The sequence below is a fragment of the Pollicipes pollicipes genome, unplaced genomic scaffold, assembly GCF_011947565.3.
Source record: "Pollicipes pollicipes isolate AB1234 unplaced genomic scaffold, Ppol_2.1 Scaffold_4740;HRSCAF=5597_pilon_pilon_pilon, whole genome shotgun sequence".
Classification (NCBI taxonomy): domain Eukaryota; kingdom Metazoa; phylum Arthropoda; class Thecostraca; order Pollicipedomorpha; family Pollicipedidae; genus Pollicipes; species Pollicipes pollicipes.
This window is the reverse complement of record NW_023596545.1, coordinates 35386152-35408400: the sequence shown is the minus strand read 5'-3', so window position 1 is coordinate 35408400 and position 22249 is coordinate 35386152. Positions and strand designations below refer to the sequence as shown.

Below are 22249 nucleotides of genomic sequence, written 5' to 3'. Positions count from 1 at the left end.
AATAGCACGCGTCTAGCTCCATCTCCCGTTTTCCTGGCGTGACTTGCTCCCGTCACCAGTTGGCCCACTCTGTGCTATAATCTGCTACCATTTTATGGCCACTCCTGACGCATTTCAGTCCACACACGTCTAGCAATCTGCTTTATTCGTCGCTCAGTTTCACTATCTTCAGGCACTAAGACACTATCCAGTCGCAACATCACCTCAACAGGATAAAAACGATCTACCTGAAGCGCTGAAAATGCGGCGCGGATGCTCAAAAAGCCTCTTTATGCCATCCCGGAATTACCTTCGAGCTAACCGTTACTCTTTAGAGGACGCCATGCATTTGGTGCGGACTGTCCGACGTGAATTTACAAACAAAGCTATCACGGTCAGAATCTGAGCAAACAACCCCACAATGTGCGTCCTTGGCGCATTTCCTTAGCAAAGATAAAGGGATATATCAAGCTCTTCCATCAAACTTACATTACGACTGCGGGGCGTAAAAACGGTCGGTAACTTCCCGTGGGCTCGGCGTTGTGCGCGTGGTCACGCTCGGTAACCCCCTGCCGGGCTCCCGGAATGTGCGGGGATTTACCGCCGAGGCTGAATTCTGCGCAGCCGAGCGGCGCCGGTCGCAGACAGCCGTCTCAGGCTGAATACACTATGCAAATTTCGGTGTTCAATCAGCACTGTCTCAGCAGAACATAACGATGAAAAGGTGCCAGTCACGGGTGGGAAATCCCGGCCCACTCCCGGGATTTTTTTTCTGGCAGCTGCAGTTGGAGGTTTCCGGGAAAGGCTGGTGTGGTATATTTGCTGGACGGATGTTTTTCAATGAGACATGCAAAAATCGCACCTATTCTATGGAACGTTTGTGTGACTTGTCTTTCAGTCATACTGATTGTACACCGATGATGGTCGCGTTATTTGGTATTCATAATTGCTCAATTTATCAACGTGAGCTACAAGACCGATACAAAGACATTGCTTGTTAGTAGCATTCCATGACGCGTCAGCAAAACTTGCTTGGCAGTTATAGATTTAGAACACATATTGATTGGCAGTGACTTGTGACTTTTCTCTGGTCGACAATTGTGTTATTCATTTAATCATACTCGGTATGCATATGTTATCAAACAATACCGAATGTTTCCACTTCTGAAATCCGTTAAAAATCCCGAAGAACTCACGGGGTCGCTTATAAAGCCGTATGCGACGTATTGGATTTGCTCCATTTCAGCGCGAGCCGCGGAGTAGAAGCACGCCATTAATTCAACTGACAGACAGCTGATTGACGACTGATCAAGAACTGACTGACAGCATTCCCGCCTCACCTTCGCAACCGGAAGCCACATGCACGACCATGGCCCAGTGCACAGCACTTGTGCCCTCTCACCGCCCCGCCCCTGAACCACATGGGCTGTGACGTCACCCGACGAGCGTAAACCTGACGAGACATATGCGATCCAAGCCAGCAAACCGAACGAAAGCCGCGGGAGCCCGAGCGCGCCACGCCGTCGCATGTGACGTCACACCTGACGTCGGCCGTGCGCTGCTGCAGGTGGACTTCGGCAACCTGGTGCTGCCGCGGCCGGTGTCCGACTACCCGCGCCCGCAGCGCGTCGGCCGCCTCAAGACCCTCGAGCACGACGTGTCGTCGGGCGACATCGTCGTCGTCGACGCGCAGACGCTGCTCGTGCCCGACTTCTCGTACGACGGCTCGGCGCCAGGTGCGTGCAGCCGAAAGTGTCGTCTCTCGGGCAGTGTGGTCTCCCGGGAAACGTGACGATGTGGCCATCCAGAAAGTGTCGTCTCCCGGGCAGTGTGGTCTCCCAGACAATGTGGTCTCCCTGGCTATGTGGTCTCCCAGACGATGCACTCCTCCGGGAAATGTGGTCTCCCTGTCATATCCTTTCCTCCTCGCCCCGTCCTGTTCAGCCGGCGGCCCTGTGAAAACGTGTAGGAATGGTTGATGTTCGATTCTTTCCAGATGCCCTGCGGCCATGGGGGGGGGGGGGGTCGATGCCGGGCGCTGGCATAATGTTACCTGAAACGTGGCGGCGGCCACTCTGGTCAGTTGTCGCAGAGTAGCTTTATCACTTAGGTAGAATTGACACAAGAATATATTTCCCTATCAGTTGGGGAGCCACCCTCTCCCCAATTTGAGCACAAGCCCACCCTCTGCTTAACAACTTTGGAAAGAAAGTGGGTCAAATCTGTGATGAAAGTCGATTTTTTGCGTATCGTCGGGACATAGGTTTCAGGATAGGAAAGGTTTAGGTGGGTTTCGTCATTTTTACTGTTCGGCATTCGCCCGACCCCTCCCTCGCCTCAAATAAACATGGCGAAAATTCGTCACTGCATTAGCATCTTGCAGTGCAAAGCCTCGAAAGCGTTACAAGGAATTTCGAGGGAAGTAAATAAATGCATATATATATATATATATATATATATATATATATATATATATATATATTAATACATGCATTTCAATTATAGAATATATACTTTTAATGACTTTAGTGACATATTTTTTCGACGGGTGTTTGAAGTAAATTCATTGTTGTGGGAATGGACCTTTAACCGAAAAAAAGACTTGTTGTTATTACCCCAACCGGCGATCGAGCGTCGTCGCCGACGGCTAGATAAGTGTTGCTGCCGAATATCAAAAGGCACGACATGATGAAATATGGACCTCTTAATTTCCTTTAATTACCTGTACTGCACCTTCTCCTGCGGTAATTTTCTGGTCACTTGTCTCGATTGGCTGCAGCCTTCATACCGCGTAGATTGTGTCGAGTCATTGTGACCCTGAGCTGGAGCTCGTGATCCATCGTTCCGATACTGCTTCCGTGGCGACTTTAATAACCGCCCCGCAGCAAAGCACAGCACCAGGAGACTTCAACCGGGGACTTGAGGGGAACCCCAGCCGGCGCACAGGCCCGCCTGCGACCGCCCGTGCGAGCCCGCTCATCCGAGCGCTTCCAGACTACCAAAGCCGCCTCCGCCCTCCCGGCGCCCGAGGGTCTCGTGACTATATGGCGTGTCGGGTGCGCAGCACGACTGGTCTGTTGCTGTTCCGCGCCGCCGACGCCTGCAGAGGGAGGCAGCCCGACGGCGGGCGGAACGGGGCCCCACCATGGTAAAGCTTTCTGTGCACCTGGGTGCTGAAACTCCCATAAGTTTCTGGACTTAAACATGGAGTCGCAGGAATTGTGCATAAAACACCGGTTTGCCCCCTCGTCCCATCATACGTTACTGCGCCGTCGGTATAGGTTTGAAAAAACTTCCAAAACCTATGCACCTACTGACCCATGTTGTTCACCCTTACTTACCGCTGCCCTACCGGTACCACATCCATCGACAGGCTTGTTGGTACTACTTACCGCTGCCCTACCGGTACCGCATCCACCAACAGGCTTGTTGGTACTACTTACCGTTGCCCTACCGGTACCACATCCACAGACAGGCTTGTTGGTACTACTTACCGCTGCCCTACCGGTACCGCATCCACCAACAAGCTTGTTAGACCACGCCTCCATTTTACGGCCTTGAACTGCCGGCACGCAGGCGCAACTGCTGCTTATGACAGGTGTTGGTGCGTGAAAACGGTCGAAAGTTGGAAATATTTACTTTTGGCTTGTTTTCTGCGCAAGTACTGTTGTGCTTTTCTTTCGCCTACAGACATTCGTTGTGTGCTGTGCATTTGCGTGCAAAATGAGTTTGAGACGTGTGCAATACTTGTATCCCGAACTCCCATGCGGAGCGACAAGGTGCGTTCAATTAGATCTAGTTCACCGTCTCACACTGCGACGCGTCTGACCTCGGCGTGTGGCCGGCAGACGCTCACTTCTGGGTGGGCAAGGGCCCCAAGCCTTCACCAGACGGCACAGCCGTGGCCGACGAGAACGGCTCGAAGCAGCCGCTGCGCCGCTACGACCGCAAGACGGTGGTCATCACGCTGCCCGGCGACCTGACCGTGTTCGACATCGACTACCTCAGCATCTGGTGCGAGGACTTCTTCGCCGACTTCGGCCACGTCAGGATCAACAAGGCCTCACTGAACGTGCCGCCCAGCCTGAAGATGCTCGGAGTCCGGCCTCAGGTGAGTCCAGCCCGCCGGGGTCGGTGCTGCAGCTGCTCTTTCGGCTGTCCACATGGCTTGTACATCAATATTTCCGCTAACCCAAAAAGGAAGGCTGAAGCGATTTTTTGTGCGCTTCGAACGCACGTTCCAACAAATTTGATACCAGTTGAATGACTCTTAATCCGGCGTTTGCACTACACGAAACGCAGAGGGGTCTTATCCTTGCTGTGCAGTGCCAAGTCATGGTTACCTTGCCGGTTCTGATCCGGTCTGGTCATTTCCCAGCTTATTTGCATTCGTCGGTTGAGCCAAATCACGCGAGCGGTCCGAGTCTTACCTTGCGCTTACGTGTCTGTAGACCTGTATCTAGATCACCTGGCTCTGCATTGATCCCCTACTTAGGGTAAGGCCTTCGATGGCGGTAGCTCATCGACCCCCTCGCCTTCAGCATCACGGCGAGAAAGTACCACCGCGTGCGAAATGATGTTAAATGATGTTGGAAGTTTCTGTCGCCCTCCAGTCTCTAAAACCGTACAACAGCGCCTGCATTCCTTGCGCTTGTCATCAAAAAGTCAGCATCGCCAAAGACCCTCGCTTTAACCCCTGCATCCGGATACTAAGCCGATGAGGTGATTCGCTTGCAGTTCATCTCCCCCCCCCCCCCCCCTCCTGGCACCACTCACCCCATCCCGGTGCAGGCGCCCACGCGGCCGCGCTCATGCACGACTCGGGCTGGACGTGATTACCACAGAGCAGGAAGCGTCCGTCCCCTCCGACCGAGCCTCCCCATCCGGGCCCCTGTGCCTCGTCGGTGTCGTGCCGACCGGCCGAGCCTCCCCATCCGGGCCCTTGTGCCTCGTCGGTGTCGTGCCGACCGACCGAACCTCTCCAGAGCGCGCTCACCCTCCGGGCGTTGAGGGCGCCGCTGTGACCGGCGCTGCTGCCCGCCGGCGCCGGCCGACACCGTTCGGCTGTGGCCCGGCCGCGGAGGCGACGGGAGACCAGCAGGGCGGCGGGCTGGGCGGACCGAGCCGCCAGCAGCCTGGGCATCGTCTCGCAGACGGCTGCCAGCCAAAGCGGCGTGCTGGGCTGGTGGCGCTCCCCCGTTGGAAAGCGACCTGGCGCGGGGGGAGGGGGGCGCTGGCCGATCGATGTCAGCAAGCCAAACCCGCCTCTCCACCGACCTAGGGCAGCGACGGCCACTCCACATCCCACTGGCGACCATGCCATGCTTTCAGATCAGAACCGCTATCCTTTCCCAGTGGTCGAGCGGCCGCCGACCGGATGAGTTTCCTATGCCTGGCCGCCCCCCCCCCCCCCGTGCTGACTCCCCCGTGCATCTGAGAACACGGCGGCGCCAGCAGGGGCTGCCCGCCTGCCGGAGCGGCGGTGTGCTGCTCAACAGCCTGTCACCCGGCGGATCTCCGAGCGGCAATGGCCGCCGAGGTCGAGCCGGCGCTGGGCGTGGACGGCGCCCGCAGGGGTCGTTGCTCACGTGTCCACCTTGGCACATTTCCAGCGCGCGGTGGGATTAGCGACGGCCGACTCAGGTGCTCGACGGTTGTCCCCCGTCGGGCGGGCGTCGCTCGGCGGTTGGATCTTGTCCGCCCCGTCCCGGTCGCCATCGCTCGGCTGTCGCGCTGTGGCTTCTCCAACCCGGCCAGCGCTTCGGGCAAGGCCTTGAGCCCGCTCAAACCTCTCGAAATGCCCGGCTGTGTCACTGACGGCTGGATCTCTCAGGCTCTTGTTTCACTGCTGTGCAATTGTCTGGCCCATTTCATTCTCTAAGGTCGTTCCTTGATTTATTCTCTATTATATCTGCTCTGTTTATCCCTCCCTCACTCTCTCTCTTTTTCTTCCCGCCTTCCACTCTCCTCGCCTCTCCTCTTCCATTACCCTGTTGTTCATTATTTTCTCACGTCCTGGCTGGTTGACAAGGCCTGTTATCTCTTTGAAATGCATTCCATTGTTTGCGTGCCAGTTGTGAAGGTGAACGACTGGCTAAAGCGCGTTTCCTATGCGGCACTGACCCTGGGCATCAACGGACACGGCCCGTAGGCAGCCCGCCTGTCTGCGGAGCTCCCCGATGACTGCTGGAGAGCGGCCCGTAGGTAGCCCGCCTGTCTGCGAAGCTCCCCTATGACTGCTGGAGAGCGGCCCGTAGGTAGCCCGCCTGTCTGCGAAGCTCCCCGATGACTGCTAGAGAGCGGCCCGTAGGCAGCCCGTCTGTCTGCGGAGCTCCCCGATGACTGCTGGAGAGCGGCCCGTAGGTAGCCCGCCTCTCTGCGAAGCTCCCCGATGACTGCTGGAGAGCGGCCCGTAGGCAGCCCGCCTCTCTGCGAGGCTCCCCGATGACTGCTAGAGAGCGGCCCGTAGGCAGCCCGCCTCTCTGCGGAGCTCCGGCTGTGGCCGGGTTATCTGCTGGAAGACCGCGGAGCTCAGCCATTGCCAGCGGTCGGAGCTCGCCCGCAGGCTGAAAGCCAGCCAAGGTCTTAGCATGAACGTCTCGGTGCGATCCTGCCGTTTGCTAGTGGGCTAACTTTGAGTCGTGTGGAGAAATCCCTGAATGTCTCATTGTATTCGGGTGAAAAACAGCATCGCGCCACAATCAAACGACAACTTGAGAAGAGCTGGAGGCCTCCTATTGTGCCAATGCCAGGATCAAAAGATACAATGGTGCAGGTCAGGCGAAAGCAAATACTTTGGCGGTCACCGCCTGCTATGGCAGTTAGTCTGGGCAACGTGCCGGTCAATGTCGAGAGACCGCTCGTGCTAAAAACGCAGCTTTCCTGGGAAACTCGCCTGTTATGCCACGTGCAGTTATTAAATTTTGCGCAACCCCACAGTAATTGAAATATGTTGTAAATCAAGCCAACCATGATGCGAAATGAAATATGAATGAATGAAAAACCATGAATGAAAAAACCGTGGATGAAATATGCATGCGGCAACGCGCTTTGGTGCACTTTTCAATTCAGCTAAATCATGGTTCAAAATCACTGGTCCGATGCAATTTGCGATCCGCACGATTATTTACAGACATTTCAGGAAGTCTCCCACGTCTTGCCGTCTGACGTGACATCAATAATAGCGGGAGATGTCCAAGGATTTGGTGAAAGCTTTGGACGAAGAAGTGTAGCCCCTTGGACAACATAGAACATCGATCGTTTTCTCAATGTTTCGGGCGTATTTTTTAATTATTTTGCAACACTATTGCAAAACTCGTTTGGGTGTGCTTTCATTTTCCACACGGAAGACGAACCCAGCCTTTGCCGAACTGCCTGCGAGACCAGTTCACCGGGTTTTCCGGTGTCTGGGTTGACTACAGTTCCGGCTGTGTCACGTCATTCCCTGGAAACGATTCCACTGTTGTTAGAGCTTCATGTGTTTGCCCTACTACGGCTGAATACATTCCCTTAAGTAGCGTAGTCTCCACATTTCAGACAAATATAAACCGTACGTGATGTATTGCTTAGATCGGGCGCAGCCTTTGATGACTTGGATGGTCGGCTGCCAAGAATGCATGATTTCTACAGCCAGGGATGTCTCTTACTTTAACGCAGTTTTATATTTCTAGCACTCAATGATGCAGACCAATGGACACGTTTCCACTTGTGCGATGTAGAGTCGTTTCGACTCACCCCCTACCACTGTAGTGTCACCTTGCAAGAACTGTCTCTCGTATCTGTGCATTGGCTTGAATATGGCGCTGCATTGCCGTTATCACTTAAGCTCACAGGCATCCCCAAATCGCCCACATTAAAGCAGACCTTCACAGAAACGCTGCAGCGTCAAGGACAAAAGGGTGACGAACAGGGAGATCTCGTATCAGTTTGAACGGAATGTCTGAACATTCGTCGCCTGGATACAAGCATCTAAAAAATAGTTATTTAAGGTAGGTTTTCTCTGTTATTCAAGCGCACAGCAGTCATCGGAAACATGTTATTGCCGCCGTTCCCTGCATTTTCAGCGAGAACTATGATTGTTGCGAGATATATCGACACAATCTCACCGAGAGCTGTCATTTAACCTCCCAGCTCCGGCATTACCAGCAGCCAACGCGTCGCTCCACACTGGCACTTGACACGCGATGATGACTGTGCTGTCCGGCGCCTGCCTGGCTGCTGGGACTCGCAGAAGGCCGGCGGGCCGCCGCTGCGGTCGCGCCGCGGCCGAGGCGCCGGAAGCGGCCGGCTCGACGCCGCTGTTCCGCTCTTGAGTGGCTGACCTCTGGCGACTTCCCGTGTCGAGTCGACATTGGGCGGGTCGGCCTTCGAGCGCCGACGCCGACGGCGGGCCCGGCTCCATGGAGACGCCAGGCGCGCGGAGCCGAGGCCTCGGGCGGGGGCGGTGCTCGTCGGCTCGGCGGAAGGTTCACGCCGGCACAGGTGGTGCTGAAGGACGGCAGTCATGGCCTCTGGTGGGTCGGGCACGGGTCGGTGGGGTGGGCGGAGCTGGCACGGACGTAGCGTCGGACTCTGTGGGATATATTGCCCTGAACTTGCTATTTTGTTTAGGGACAGTGGCGTAGTTTCGCAAAATGCTTGGGGGGGGGGGAGGCTGAACAGTGAAAAAGTACTCGACCTGCCCCAAAATATGACAACAAACAGGTTTTCCCGGATTTTGCCCACCTTCCTCCTACAGTTGCGTGCCTGAAGCCCCCAAGTGATAAGTAAACTACGTCCCTGTTTAGGAAGATTTGTATTTTAGGTATATAATATACGTATACATATATATATATATATATATATATATATATATATATATATATATATATATATATATATATGTCATTGTTCTGGAGTAGGCTTCGTTAGCTCCTGGTGTCCGTATCTTTCGTTATGAGGCCTTCAACATCAGCCATTGCGGTCCACATGAGCCAGCCGCACCCGCGGAGAGCTGTGTCCAGAATCGATAAACCGCTCTAGCTGGAATCACCTCATGTGAATCATAGAGACCCCTTCGGATTCCGGTGGTAAGTGACTCAGACGGGCCCGGTGCGACCCTCCGCCGCATGGTCGGGAGTCGCTCCTTACCAGACACTCCCTGACCCGCGGGTCAGACGGCCGGACACGACCGGTGCGGTCGTCCCAGCGGGATACGCAGTGTCCAGATGAAGGCCCGGTGGGATGTCGTGCTCTCTGTTCACATGTTCACATTTGTGCGCCGCAGTGCGCTGAGCTTTCACCCGAGGCGGAGACAGACACAAGTTGTCAGTCCTTGCCGTCATGTTCAAGTCGCAGTCATGGACGACCGAACAGCTAAGCTGATTCGGTTTGAGTCTTTTTGCGGGATGCTTCTTAATTCTGTACCATTACCAAACCATGCAAAGCCTATTAGTCAGCCCGCTGTCGGGCTTCAGCAGTTGGTGTCATTAAGTAACATGAAAGCATGTTTTTCATCTTCTTGGGTCTCGGCATGTGTTCTGGACGACGGCGCCGTTTGAATCAAGGGGGTCAGGCATGTGGCCTGAACGATGGCACCGTTTGAATCAAGGGGGTCTCGGCATGTGGTCTGGACGAGAGTACCGTTTGAATCAGGGGATTAGCTTCATGACGATATCTTCCACTCGGTAACGGGCCATCTGGACGAGTTGCCATGACGACAGCGGCCACGCCGCCCATCCCAGAGCCTGCGGCACTGGCTTCCTTGGGCCAACTGGCATCCGCCCATCTCATTCAGCATCCATCATCCTTGCAAAACTTTCGCGTTCGCCGGTGAAGGTCGGACGCCCCTCCGCGATGACCTCAGCGTTGCACGTGCGCCAAAGCGGGCACTTCCTGCCATCGCTCCCACGTCGACAGCGGCCGAGGCGCCGGTGCCAAGGCTCCTCATTCAGACGGAGCACAATTAAAGACGCAGCTCTGAGCACCTGATGTAGGACAAGGCTAGCGAGCCGGCGCCGCCACGCGCCGCCACAGCGTGCTGATTAGCCGTTCGCCGGCTCACCGGGCGGCAATTAGCGCCGGTCGTCCGGCCCGCGCGGTCGCCTTCGCGCCGTTGACACGCCAGCTGACTCGGGACAATGCTGACCAGGACGTGCAGCCCCGGTCACGGCAGGGGAAAGAACGGTGCATGCAAGTTTAGGGGTGGCGGGGCCGGGAAAAACCCGGTGATCGGGTTAACAGCGCTCGCTGCAGGTAGGTTCAGGTCATTTCAGTGTCAGCCAAAGACCCCAAGCAACGCATGCTAACCGTGGAGCGCAGCTGTCGTTTTAAGGGTTGCGTTTTGACTACGTTCCTCATGATGTGATGCAATGTCTTAGACTGGAAAACTGAGATATGCACGGGAGGCGAAATCCGAAGACCATGACGATGATGAAATCACCTGGCAGGGCAGATCACCTTCAGTGTAGACTCCCAGTCACAGACGAATGCGTCAGTGATCCAACACTGGGCGGGGGCTGGTGCCGGGCTCTGCGTGTCGGTGCGGCAGGTTACCTGTCCCACGAGGCCGGTGCAGCAGGCTACCTGTCCCACGAGGCCGGTGCAGCAGGCGATCCGACCCACGAGGCCCGTGTCGAACTCTGCGGGCCGGTGCAGCAGGCCACCCGTCCCCCGAGGCCCGTGTCGGACTCTGCCGGCCGGTGCAGCAGGCCACCCGTCCCCCGAGGCCCGTGTCGGACTCTGCGGGCCGGTGCAGCAGGCTGCCCGTTCCACGAGGCCGGTGCAGCGGGCTACCCGTCCCACGAGGTCGGTGCTGGGCCCCGCGAGCCAGTGCAGCAGGCGCTGCGAGGGGTCAGCTGGGCCGGCGGTGGCTGCGGACCGCACGGAACCGTGTCCAGACAAACCCGGCGAGTCCATCGCAGAGCCGGCTACGGCGCGCACGGACGACGTTCGGCCTCAGGCGATGGGTTTGGATGATTCACCTCGAATCGGGAAAGCAGTGCCGATTATTTGCACTACGGATTTAGGATAGGTAGGAGTGCGTGCGGAGGTTTGGGGAAGTATGACGGCGTTGCCATGACCGAAACTCGTGACTCAACTCTGTGACTCGGCGCCGTTCATGTGGTTCCTCGTGGGCGGCTCGAAAAATTTGTCGGTCCGAAATGTGTTTTAAATTTGTCTCGACTGTCGAGGCCTCCTCTTGTTCAATGAAGGCAATGTGTTTGACTGGATGCCTTGCTCCCAAGGACAACCAGACATGATGTTGCACGCGAGGTTTCGTGCGTGGCTCACAGAACCAGCGCGCTTTCCGAGTTTCCGCCCGTTTGTTTATATGCTGGCAGGATAGTTAACGTGGGAACAATAGGCGGAAGGAAATTGCTAATCAGAATGCACGTCATTGATGTTTTATAGTTCAATAGCGTGAGGTTTAGATACACACCAAATTCTTCGCATATTTTGTGAGACTGTTGGCGAATCGTGTCAAACATGAAAGGTCTACACCATAACGAAACCAGCATTTTTTGTAGCCATACGACTGCATGATTGAGTGAAAGGTTAACGTTAACGCTCGTTAACGTTCTGACCAGTGATCTGGGCACTGAACCCGTTGATTAGCAAGCTGTGAGCGTGAGTGGATGACTACTTCTTAGCGCTTGCAGTGACTGCACGAAGGAATACGAAACACGGTGACACAGATCAGTCATCCCAGCATCCTGTTCGGTTCCGTAAAGTGACATCAGCGCTGGTTCACTAATCCCGTCAAGTTTGCTTTCCACGAGCTTTGCTCTGCATCGCGAGGTTTTGGGCAAAATCATTGTCTCAAGTTCAGGTCTGTTGAAGTTTATGCCTCTTATTTGCTTGCAATTTTCATCATCAAAACATCGTCTAAATAGTCGTGGGGCACGGCCCTTCGAACCGTTATATATGTGATATTGCAGCTGGTGTGTAAACTGCAAATGCTGCATTTATAATCGTGCCAGCCATTGCTTTAAGCGATCATTACTTACATGCCAGAATGCTGACCACACCGATCAATTCTCTGGAACAATGATGTGCAAGAAAAGCGCATTGAACGGCTCACCTGACAATAACTCACAATCTGAACGAACTCACCAGACACTTTACCACAGCGAGATTTGGTTCGTGCACTGGCGTGAGTCCCGCAATACCATTATCCCCTGTTCCGAACCCTCGAGCCGGTGTACCCTCCCATCACGCCAGGAGCACCTGTGTTTCCTAACATTGGCGTTGTCCGTGCATTGGCGTGAGCCCGCAAGACCATTATCCCCTGTTCCGAACTCTCGAGCCGGCGTACCCTCCCATCACGCCAGGAGCACCCGTCTCCTAACGTTTGCCGTTCTCCGCCGCAGACGAAGCTGAACTGCGAGGTGCTCGACTCTGACTCCTCCCTGGAGGTGCGCTGGGCAGTGGCCGGCGAATCCATCGTCATGCAGCTCGTCAGCAACATAGGTCAGTGCCCGGTCGGAGCTCAACGGCGCTAGTGGACATCGCCAAACGATCGGCTATTGCTGTCAGGGTCTGAAATGGAATCGCCGCTCTATCGACGGTCGGTTTTGTGTATGAAAGTTTCGTATGGTTTGGAGGATCTCGCGCTTATCAACGCTCGCACTTGTTTATATATGTCTATATTCGGATTAAGAAATGTCCTGTATTCGGATTTAAAATGTCTATATTCGGGGCGTATGCTGACTTTCATGATGGCGGGGAGAGGCGCAACTCCAAATTTTCATTAAAAAACCGAGTTAACTCGCCACAGACGCACAAAATTTGTGGGGTAAAACAACATCGCGCGTTTTTGATCTACTTCTTTTTACGTCTTTACTCCGATTTTTTAGTGTTTGAGCTTATTTGCGCACATAACGATGCATGCCATCAATCGCATAAGGGAAAGGGAACACGTACCTATGGAGTCACTATGTGTGTACGCCCGTGGTCCATATGGCTGCTGTTTTCTACTCGGCGTAGAGCACACCATAAACACAACACTGAAGCCCTTTTTGATCCCATAATGATGCGCTACCTTCAAAACACACTTGCATCTAGTAACTCAACAAGGTTTTGAGAGGTGCCATGCTGGCACACGTCTTTGCTGTTCATTTCCAGCTTAACGTTAAAGTGAGGCGCCCGGTTTAATGTTCTGGCCTTCTGCCAATTTTCCGCTCTTGATTCCCCACCGATCAAAGACAAGCCTCAGGCTCAAACCATCTACATCGCGCAGCAGAGCTGTCGCTTAAGGTAATCAGTAACGGGCAATCAGCGCAATCATCCAGCACTAATCGCCGCCCAGTCATTCGGGCCGCGTCGTTTCGCGGCGGCAGTGCTGTCCGGGCCTTCGGTCACGCTCCGTCGAAGTCATGCAGCCGCCCATGCGTGCCGGCGTGACTCAGCAGCCTCGGCGCCCACTGGGCCGTGTCGTCAGTGGCACACGCCGGCGTGCCAGGCCAGCTGACCCGGGCTTGACCGACTTCCTGAGACGTGTCACGAGGTTGTCGCAGGTCACCCGGGCGGGCCGGCGCGGCGCGGCAGAATGTGTGGAGTCACCCGCCGCGGACGACGGCCGGCGGCGGGTGTCCGCTCCAGGTCACAGCGCCGCGCCTGCCTGGTGACCCCGGGGTGCTGGTGCCTGGTGTGATGCGCTTATAGCGTGCTAGCTCCCACTTAGCCTCTAGGCGCCCGTCACGAGCTGAATACACTCACTTGACCATCTGATGAGCTCGCGTCTTCACATCCCATCAACCATACAGGCTATCCGACTGCAGCGTGCCCTCCAAACCCTTATCGTGCTCTCTGCCGACAGAGGACGGCCAGTACATGTCGTTCGGCCTGAGCGGCGACAGCGCGCGCAGCAAGATGCTGGGCGCTGACGTGGTGGTCACCTGGCTGAACCGGGCCACGGGGCAGGGGTACGCCCACGACTACCACCTGGAGGCGCGCGCGCAGTGCGCCGGCGGCAGGGGCTCCTGTCCAGACGCCAAGACCAGGGTATGTCTGGTGTCGTCGAGTCGGTCATACGTGCTTCTCTAGGGAACCCCACGTCTTCTTAGGCTGTGATGCGTCGTGTATTGAAATGCTGTCTCAAGGAGAGTAATGTGGCAGATGCGTGAAATGTCAGTTGTGTTAAAATATGAAACGGAACACGCGTAATGTAGACAATGGATACCAATCCAATAAGGGAAGGCTTCAGCATTGTGTTGTTTCGAGCGCATTTATGCACAATAACCCACCCACTGGGAGTGCTAAGCACTTCAATCAGTGCAATTTTGGCCGATGCCCTGGTGGCTGAATCGCGTATTAGGTGTGGGCCAAACGCGGCGCCTGTCACTCATCTACCAATTACCTTGCTCCTCTCTTCTGCAGGGCGGCAAGAACGACGTGCGCCTGCTGAACTCAGCGCTCATCAACGGGTTCTCGATGCTGACCTTCCAGCGACCGCTGGCCGGCGGCGACGCCAACGACCTCGCCATCTTCACCAACGGCTCGCAGCCAGGTGATCTGGGCCATCGGGCCCGTCAACTCGGCCGGCGAGACCAGCTACCACAGCAAGCGCACGCAGGGCGACCTGTTCAGTCGACTTCGGCCGCACGCCGATCTGGAACTGCGCCGTGGCCGGCAGCGGCTCGGCCGCCGCCTCTTCGTCCCGTGCGGGCAGCCGACCGGCGACGACGCCGGCTCCCGCCAAGCCCTGGAAGATCCCGTCGATCAAGTGCGACGAGCCCGAGGACCGCGTGTACTACGCGCAGATCGGACCGACCGGCGGCGCGCGCGGCTACAACGCCATCACGGGCCGCGTCGGCTGGGGCCTCGCCTGGTACATCAACGGCCTGCTCATCCCCGAGATCAACGTGGTGCGCGGCAAGACGTACACGTTCGTGGTGGAGGGCGGCCTCGACCCGGATCGCTCAGCCAAGTTCCATCCGTTCTACATCACTGACGACGCCGAGGGTGGCTACGAGTTCAAAAGCCAGGCGGAGCGCGCGGTGAGTTGGGGGTGGGGAGGGGAAGGACGGGCGCGTGGTGAACCGGGGGTGGGAGGGAAAAGGGAAAGAACGGGCGCGCGGCGAAATAGGGGTGCGGAGGCGAAAGACGAGAGGGTGCGATGGCTCGAGAAGAGTTTACCCGGATGGTATGCATCACGGAGGCGGGGGGGATGGATGCGTTGCGCAGCTGCGTTTTGATGATGGACGTGGTGTAGCTTAAAAGCTGTTACCAGACACAGACAGATAAGTGCGTGAATAGCTCTTCCATCCGCGAAAGCATCACCTTCAGCTCGAAGTTTTCTAAGATCGAAGCCCTTCTCCGGTTTTCCGTCTGAAAGACGACGGCGGCGTCTGTCACTCCCTGCTCACCTGACATGCGCACGGGTGTTGACTGGCTCGCTCGCCGGTTCTGCAGAACGTGCGCGTGTTCGCCGGCGTGTCTCTGGACCGGAATGGCAAGGCCCAGCCGACGGCCACCGGCCGTCTCTGCTCCTGGAAGGAGAACCCCAGCGAGCCGGCCGACGCGCACGGCTCGTTCGGCGCCTACCAGCGCACGCTGCAGCTGGTGTGTGAGGAGGGCCAGCCGGGAATCCTGCAGTGGACGCCCGACCAGAACACGCCAGACACCGTCTACTACCAGGTGAGGGCGGCAGGACACTCTCGCCGCGGGTGGGAGACAGGACACCACTGCCGCGTGGTGGTCAACAGGACGCTGGGAGAATGTGGGCTGAGGGAGCGGCCATGTTGAACGCATCTGAAGAGAACTGCTCGGTTGGGTGTGGGGCCTATCAGATATTTTTATCACAGAACCAGTTTTATTTTATCCTTGACGTTAGCGCGGTCTGTCCAGCCGTCTAGTGCAGTCGGCTTAGCATGCTTCCGGAAAAGCCAGCACATTGGTCGACAAAAAGATCAGCGTGGACTTCGTTATAATGCGGTCATATATCTACGATCTATGCTGCAAGCGCTGGCAATGGTAGCCAACTCTCACCGCGACCATTGTGTTTCAGTGTTTCACCCACCGATACTTGGGCTGGAAGATCAACGTCGTCGATTCCTGCCAGTCTGGAGGTATTTCCCAGCGCCGGTTTCGAAAAGCTCTGCCCGGTTCTAGACGACCGGCGCCGCTCACTAACCCGCGCACGCACTGCGGTCTGCCTGCTGACATGCCACGCTTGACGGCTGACGTAGGCCACGTGTCGTAGTAAAGCCCGTGGCAACACGGAGGAGCACGCGTCTGCAGGACGCGTGCTGAGGTGAGTGACATGTGGACGCGCTCCGCTCGCCCGTAACCGCCCCACGCCGCTGTTACAGACGACGATGAGAACTATTACGACGACAGCTTGCCCCAGCAGAGCGTGCTGGTGGAGCAGACGATCCCCAACAGCCTGACGCGTCCCCAGTCCGATCCGTTCATCGACGAGCTGGCGCGACGATCTGACGAGCCGGCCACAGAGCCCAGCTACGGCAGCGAGCCGCCACCGCGGCCCGTGCCGGCGCCGCCCACCGCCGCCCTGCCGCGCCCGCAGGCGCCGCCGTCGCCGCCCGGCTTCGGCTTCGGTTCGCGCGCCAAGCCGCAGCCAGCCGGCGAGACGATGAACGTGGCCGTGGTGCCGCACGGTGTGCCCGTGCCACCCGAGCTGGGACCCGGGTTCTTCGGGCCGCCGCCCGACGGCGTGCCGCTGCCGCCGTTCGAGAGCTTTGCCGGCGAGCGGGCGCCGGCGGCCGCGGCGGAGCTCGCGCCGCGTGACCCGACCCTGGACCGCACGCTGCCGCGCGAGCACCGGCGGCCGGCGGGCTCGCGACGCGGCGCCGCCGGCCGCCGGCCTCTGTCGGGCAAGCCGCGCCGGCCGCGGCCGCGGCCCGAGCCGCGTCCCGCCTTGGATGCGCCACCGCGCCGCCGGCCGGAGACCGCACCACTCCGCGAGCAGCGCCCCACGCGCCAGCCACTGCCGTCTGTGGTGTTTGGCCGGCCGCTGGCTGACGCCGGCAAGGTCTTCAGCCAAGCGCCGGACCACTCGGGCTTCCAGGCACCCCCGCCGCCGCCACCACCGCCGCCGCACGGGAATCAGTTCGACGCCACAGACATCGTGCTGGAGACGGACTTCAAGCCGGTGAAGCACAGCGACCGCAACAACCCGCCGCTGGCGTTCGAGGTGAACGAGGTCCTCGGCGGCGACGAAGGGTGGGTCAACAACCGAGTGACGAAGAAGTCCGGCGAGCAGGGCTCAGGTGCCTTCGGATCAGCACCGCCGGCGGAGCGCACGTTTCCAGCGGCGTACACCAGCGACTTTGGCCGCCCGCGACCGGCCAACATCCCGCTGCCCGTGTCCGTCGTGCCGGTGGGGCCGTCCGCGCCGGTCGACCGGCAGGACCAGCCGGCACCGTACGTCGAGGGACCCGGCGCCCCGGCCGAGGCGACGTACCAGGTGGAGGCGCCCGTCGCCGCGGCAGAGCAGCCGGTGCCGCTACCGCCACACCTCACGCAGGAGATCCTGGTAGGCGCAGTGGTGTTCCGGCCGGACGAGGACCCGCGGCTGCAGGGCCGGCCACCCGCCGGTCGGCCGCCGCCGCCGCCGCGGCGCCAGCAGCGGCCGCCGGCGCGGCCCGGCCTGCTCAGCGGACCCGCCTCGTTCTTCAGCGGTCTGCTCGACTACATCCCGGGCCTGGGCGGCGCGCGCGGCCCGACACGGCGCCGCCACCCGCTCGGACGCGGCAATCCGCACCGTGTGCTCGAGGTGAGCCGCGAGAAGCACGCGCCGCCGCCGGCTGTGCCTGAGTCGCGCCTGGACGCGGATGCCGTCGGCCCGCGGGTGGACGAGCAGGCACGTCCCGAGTACGGCCAGCCGCGGCCGCCGTACGTCGAGGACCGACCCAGCTTTGACGGAGGTGCGGTATACGAGCAGCGACCCGAGTATCAGGAGGCGCGACCGGAGCACCTGGCGCCGGAGTTCCAGGAGCCGCTGGCGTACAAGGCGGAGCGGGAGTACCAGGAGGAGCCGGAGTATCGGCGGCCGGTGGTGGAGGAGCCGGCGCGGCCCGCGCACCTTCTGCAGCTGCCGGTGGTACCCGAGATGCAGCCGATGTTTGAGCGGCAGCCGTTCCAGCCGTCGCCGCTGGACGGCGCTAGCTTCCGGCCCGTGTCGGGGCCGCCGCCGCCGCCTTCGCCCAGGCCCGTGTACCGGCCAGCGGCGACCGCGGCCGAGAAGCCCGCTGATGACACGCTGAGCGTTGACGCCGCCGAGGTAGGCGCCTAGCTGCGCGCCGGCGGCGAGAACCTTCTCAGTCGCTGCCATTCGCCAGCCCTGTGGTCGTCATGGCTGGTTGGCGGCTCCTTCCACGGCGTCTTCAGCACGTTCTTCGCCGCCACAGCTCACTCCAGGCCGCTTCGATGAGTCTGTCGCCTGCCTTCGATTGACTATGACTTTCCTCCTGCTGGACGACCTTCATCTGACTTTGATGACTATCCTGACTCTCACTTGACCTTGATGGACTGTCACTTACTTTTGACCGATGGCAACAGCTGCTCCTGTCCCTGACACCGGCACGCCAACCTGAGGTCCCGGCCTCTCGAGGAGATGCAATGGTTTGAGATCGCACGCATCAGGAGTGCGACAACAAGGCGACTCAACCCGTCGTTCCCATCACTGCTCCCCTCACGAGCACCGGCGGGACCCACTCTTGTGAGCCGACGCCGGAACTCGAGCTTGTCCCTGGTCGTGCTTTCCAAACAACCGCCACCATGCATGCAACGGTATTTGGACAGGCATGGACCTGGTACAAAGGGACACTAACATGTTATTGCATGAGTTGACAGTTAAGAACGCTCGGTATTTTCAGTGAGATCTCCGGCTGTGCTGAATGAGCTCGACCACACGTCCGTCACATAACGCACCCACGATGTTGATGTCATGCATGCTGGCTAACCTGAATTGCAGTGTGTGCTTGTCCAAAAAACGCGTTTGTAAACAATGTGCTCTTACATACACCTACAATGCCGTTGTGTATCGATTCCTTGTACACAAATACTTTCGAGGCATGTGTTGTGGTAACCACCGACGTGTTTTCTTTATCGTGGCCTGCTCTAAGCTCATGTCCAATGACGCGGCAGCAATATTCGACCTTATCGCCATGTTCCACGCACTAGGTTTCATAACGCCGCTAGCTTTCCCCAGAGAAGTGCGACAGAATCCCACGCGCTTCGTTACATACAACAGTCACCTCCGCGTGCCGCGTGCGTGCTTCGCCGTCAGTATGTGGTCACACAAGCGCTGGCCGACCGACACGTTGCGTGACGCGTGTTACCGCCCTAGGCGCAAAGCGGGGCTCGACAAGAAATTCTGGAAGACGTGTGGAGCCGAATGCGGGACGCCGCAGCAGGCTCCGCGGCCGTCGAGGCTAGGCAACAGCGGCACCTTCACGCAGGTACGTGGCGGCGCGTCTAGAGCCGTCCAGGCTAAACAACAGCGGCGCCTTCACGCAGGTACGTGGCGGCGCGTTTGGAGCCGTCGAGGCTAGACAAAAGCGGCACCTGCACGCAGGTACGTGGCGGCGCGTTCTGAGCTGTCGAGTCTAGACAACAGCGGCACCTTCACGCAGGTACGTGGCGGCGCGTTTAGAGACGTCCAGGCTAGACAACAGCGGCACCTTCACGCAGGTACGTGGCGGCGCGTTTGGAGCCGTCGAAGCTAGACAAAAGCGGCACCTGCACGCAGGTACGTGGCGGCGTGTTTAGAGCCGTCGAAGCTAGACAAAAGCGGCACCTGCACGCAGGTACGTGGCGGCGCGTTCAGAGCCGTCGAGACTAGACAACAGCGGCACCTTCACGCAGGTACGTGGCGGCGCGTTCTGAGCTGTCGAGGCTAGACAAAAGCGACACCTTCACGCAGGTACGTGGCGGCGCGTTTAGAGAGGCTCCGTAGGCTCTGTTGGCATGCAGGAGAGCGGATTGTACTGCTCCATCCTTGTGGTGTGGTGTGTCGACGTGTTTCCAAGTCGTTTGTGGGTGGCAAGCCAAGTAGAAACCTGCGCAGCAAACGTGTAAGCTAAAACTGGCATCGCTTTGCGCGTAGAGTGCGTCGCAGATGTCGAATATTTTTTTGTGACGCGCGGCCTTCTATTTCCCAGATGCGCGATGAGTCGGCGAAGATCCGAACGCCGCTCTGATAGCGGGCAACCAAGGACAGCGCGTGTCTCGTGTTGCTACCAGCGCCGCAGGCGTGCGGCGGCCGCTCCGCGCAGCTGCGGTTCTCGCCGACGTCGATAGCTGGTGACACCAGAGCTGGCCGTCGTCGCGTGTGTGTGTATGTGTCGTGTGGATGTGAGTAGACTGCAACAGCGCAAAGCGCCGGAAATGACCAGCCAACGAGCGGATTCGGCACGGGAGACTGGACGAACTCTGAGCACGGGAGACTGGACGAACTGCGGAGCACGGGAACGACTAACGAACGAGACGGAGCGGTGTGAACCGCTTGCATTTCTGGAATGTTTTCTTCCGTGCGACATTGTGAACGACAGGCATTCATTGTTCTCTGGGCGCTGCAGACTAGGCTGCCTGCACAGGCTTGGATCTGAGCATGCGTAGTGCCACATGACGACGCACAGCATGTCCGTACTGTATGAACTGCAGGAGACTTCTTGCTGACATCCGGCTCGAGACGAAATCGTTACACGTTTCCGGGGTGTGAGTGCGCGGGAGCTCTTCGTGAAAACCGGCGAGCCTGTGCGAGATGCCCCTGTGATCAGATAAATTATTGTATTTAAGAACGCACTCTACGGAAATTATCGTACATTTCGCACATTATGTGAGGCAAACTGCCTCCTAGATATTTAGCGCGATGTTAGAGGACGCATGACGCGGTATCCTCACATAGCGGAGTCGTTACAGCTGTACGCGTTTCCTGATGGCATGTGCAAAACTATGACCTCTATGACCTTAATGGCGCCGACATTAAACGCTATTTGGCATGGTTCGCAGTCTGTGTTTATGTGAAGTTTGCTGTTTTTGCAAACTTTTGTTGGAGTTCCATCGGTCAAAATGTATCAACCCAATAAACAATACACATGAAATCGACTATCGCCAGATTGGGGACGACAAAAAAATGGGACGAAAAAAACGCATCGAGCGCTGTGACTGATATCGGCATGAGAACGACTCCACCTCCAGTTTTGGTGATGTGAGCACGGCACACCATCTGCATATGAAACGCCAAAGGACTTGCCGTAACAAAAAAGACGATAAGGATGCATCGCGATGCGATAAGATATGATGCGATGCATATCGATGCTTTGCTTAATGCGGTCATGCGCTGTACTCGTGTAACAACATTGTGGCAAATTTGCTACGCCTGGGCAACGCATTTAGCAAACGACAGAGAACATGCCCTGAACCATGCTCATGCCGAGCAAGGCGTGCTATGAAGGGAAGGCACATGAAGGAAGGCAGGCATGCATGGTAGTGTTTTCTCATCCCTTGACACGCTGATATTTTATGGACCCTATCATTGGTGGCTTGAAAATTTGTGGAGCACGTGACACAATTGGCACAATGCAATCACTTTAAACGCCAGTTGTGCTGGATTGCGGGCGGCTGAGTTACGGTCCCAAGCATAATTCGAATGGTGTCCATCTGACCGAGTGTATTTTTGTCGAAAACGTTCACTTGCATGCCGTTTTCTCGATTTGTCTTCGTCGCCGTGCCAACAAAGACGGAATACTAAAAGTCGAATGCCAATTTACCGGCATGCTTTTCACCCGGTCAATCTAACAAAATTTTGACAGCTGAAACGTATAGGTACTGAACGCCGATTTGCCGGGATGTTTCAGGCCGAAGGTAAATTTTTCGAAATGTTCTTTAATTGAAATGTAACTGCCGGAGCATGGTACGGTCAAACGCGTGGTTACTAAGATTTTATTTAATGCGCTCCCAGTTGTCAACGTTTGTTTTAAGACGACTCATAATCCACCGAATCTTTTGCCCGCTAGCAATTCAGCGGTAAACAATATAACTGGGAGTGACTACTTGTAGAAACATGTAGCCTTCCACAAGCAATTGGAATTTGCAATCCGAAACTAGCTGGTCAATGACCTAGGTTGAACATTTTCCTTGCGGTCGGCAATCTTGCCATTTCAGAAAATTGCAATAATCATACTCACATTTTCACTATGTGAATTTGATGTCTTTGACATTCGCCCGATTAACGTTCGTAAATTCGTAGTTTGACATACGCATACGCATTCCTTTAAATGCATTTCGCTTTAAAGCCGCTCGCCTTATTAGAGCTGTCCCACCC

General features: G+C 57.2%; 1 protein-coding gene across 1 annotated transcript in view; it reads left to right on the top strand.

Annotated features, from left to right (window-relative positions):
• The window catches only part of LOC119098735 (protein Skeletor, isoforms B/C-like), a 40701-nt gene extending 19671 nt beyond the window's left edge, over positions 1-21030 (top strand). Inside the window, 11 exon segments of the mRNA XM_037221749.1 lie at positions 1547-1715; positions 3828-4090; positions 12330-12429; positions 13778-13962; positions 14338-14463; positions 14465-14545; positions 14547-14957; positions 15373-15597; positions 15968-16028; positions 19271-19382; positions 20085-21030. Coding sequence (XP_037077644.1) covers positions 1547-1715; positions 3828-4090; positions 12330-12429; positions 13778-13962; positions 14338-14463; positions 14465-14545; positions 14547-14957; positions 15373-15597; positions 15968-16028; positions 19271-19359 — 1710 coding nt within the window. The 3' untranslated portion in view covers positions 19360-19382; positions 20085-21030.
• Positions 21031-22249: the final 1219 nt, after the last annotated feature.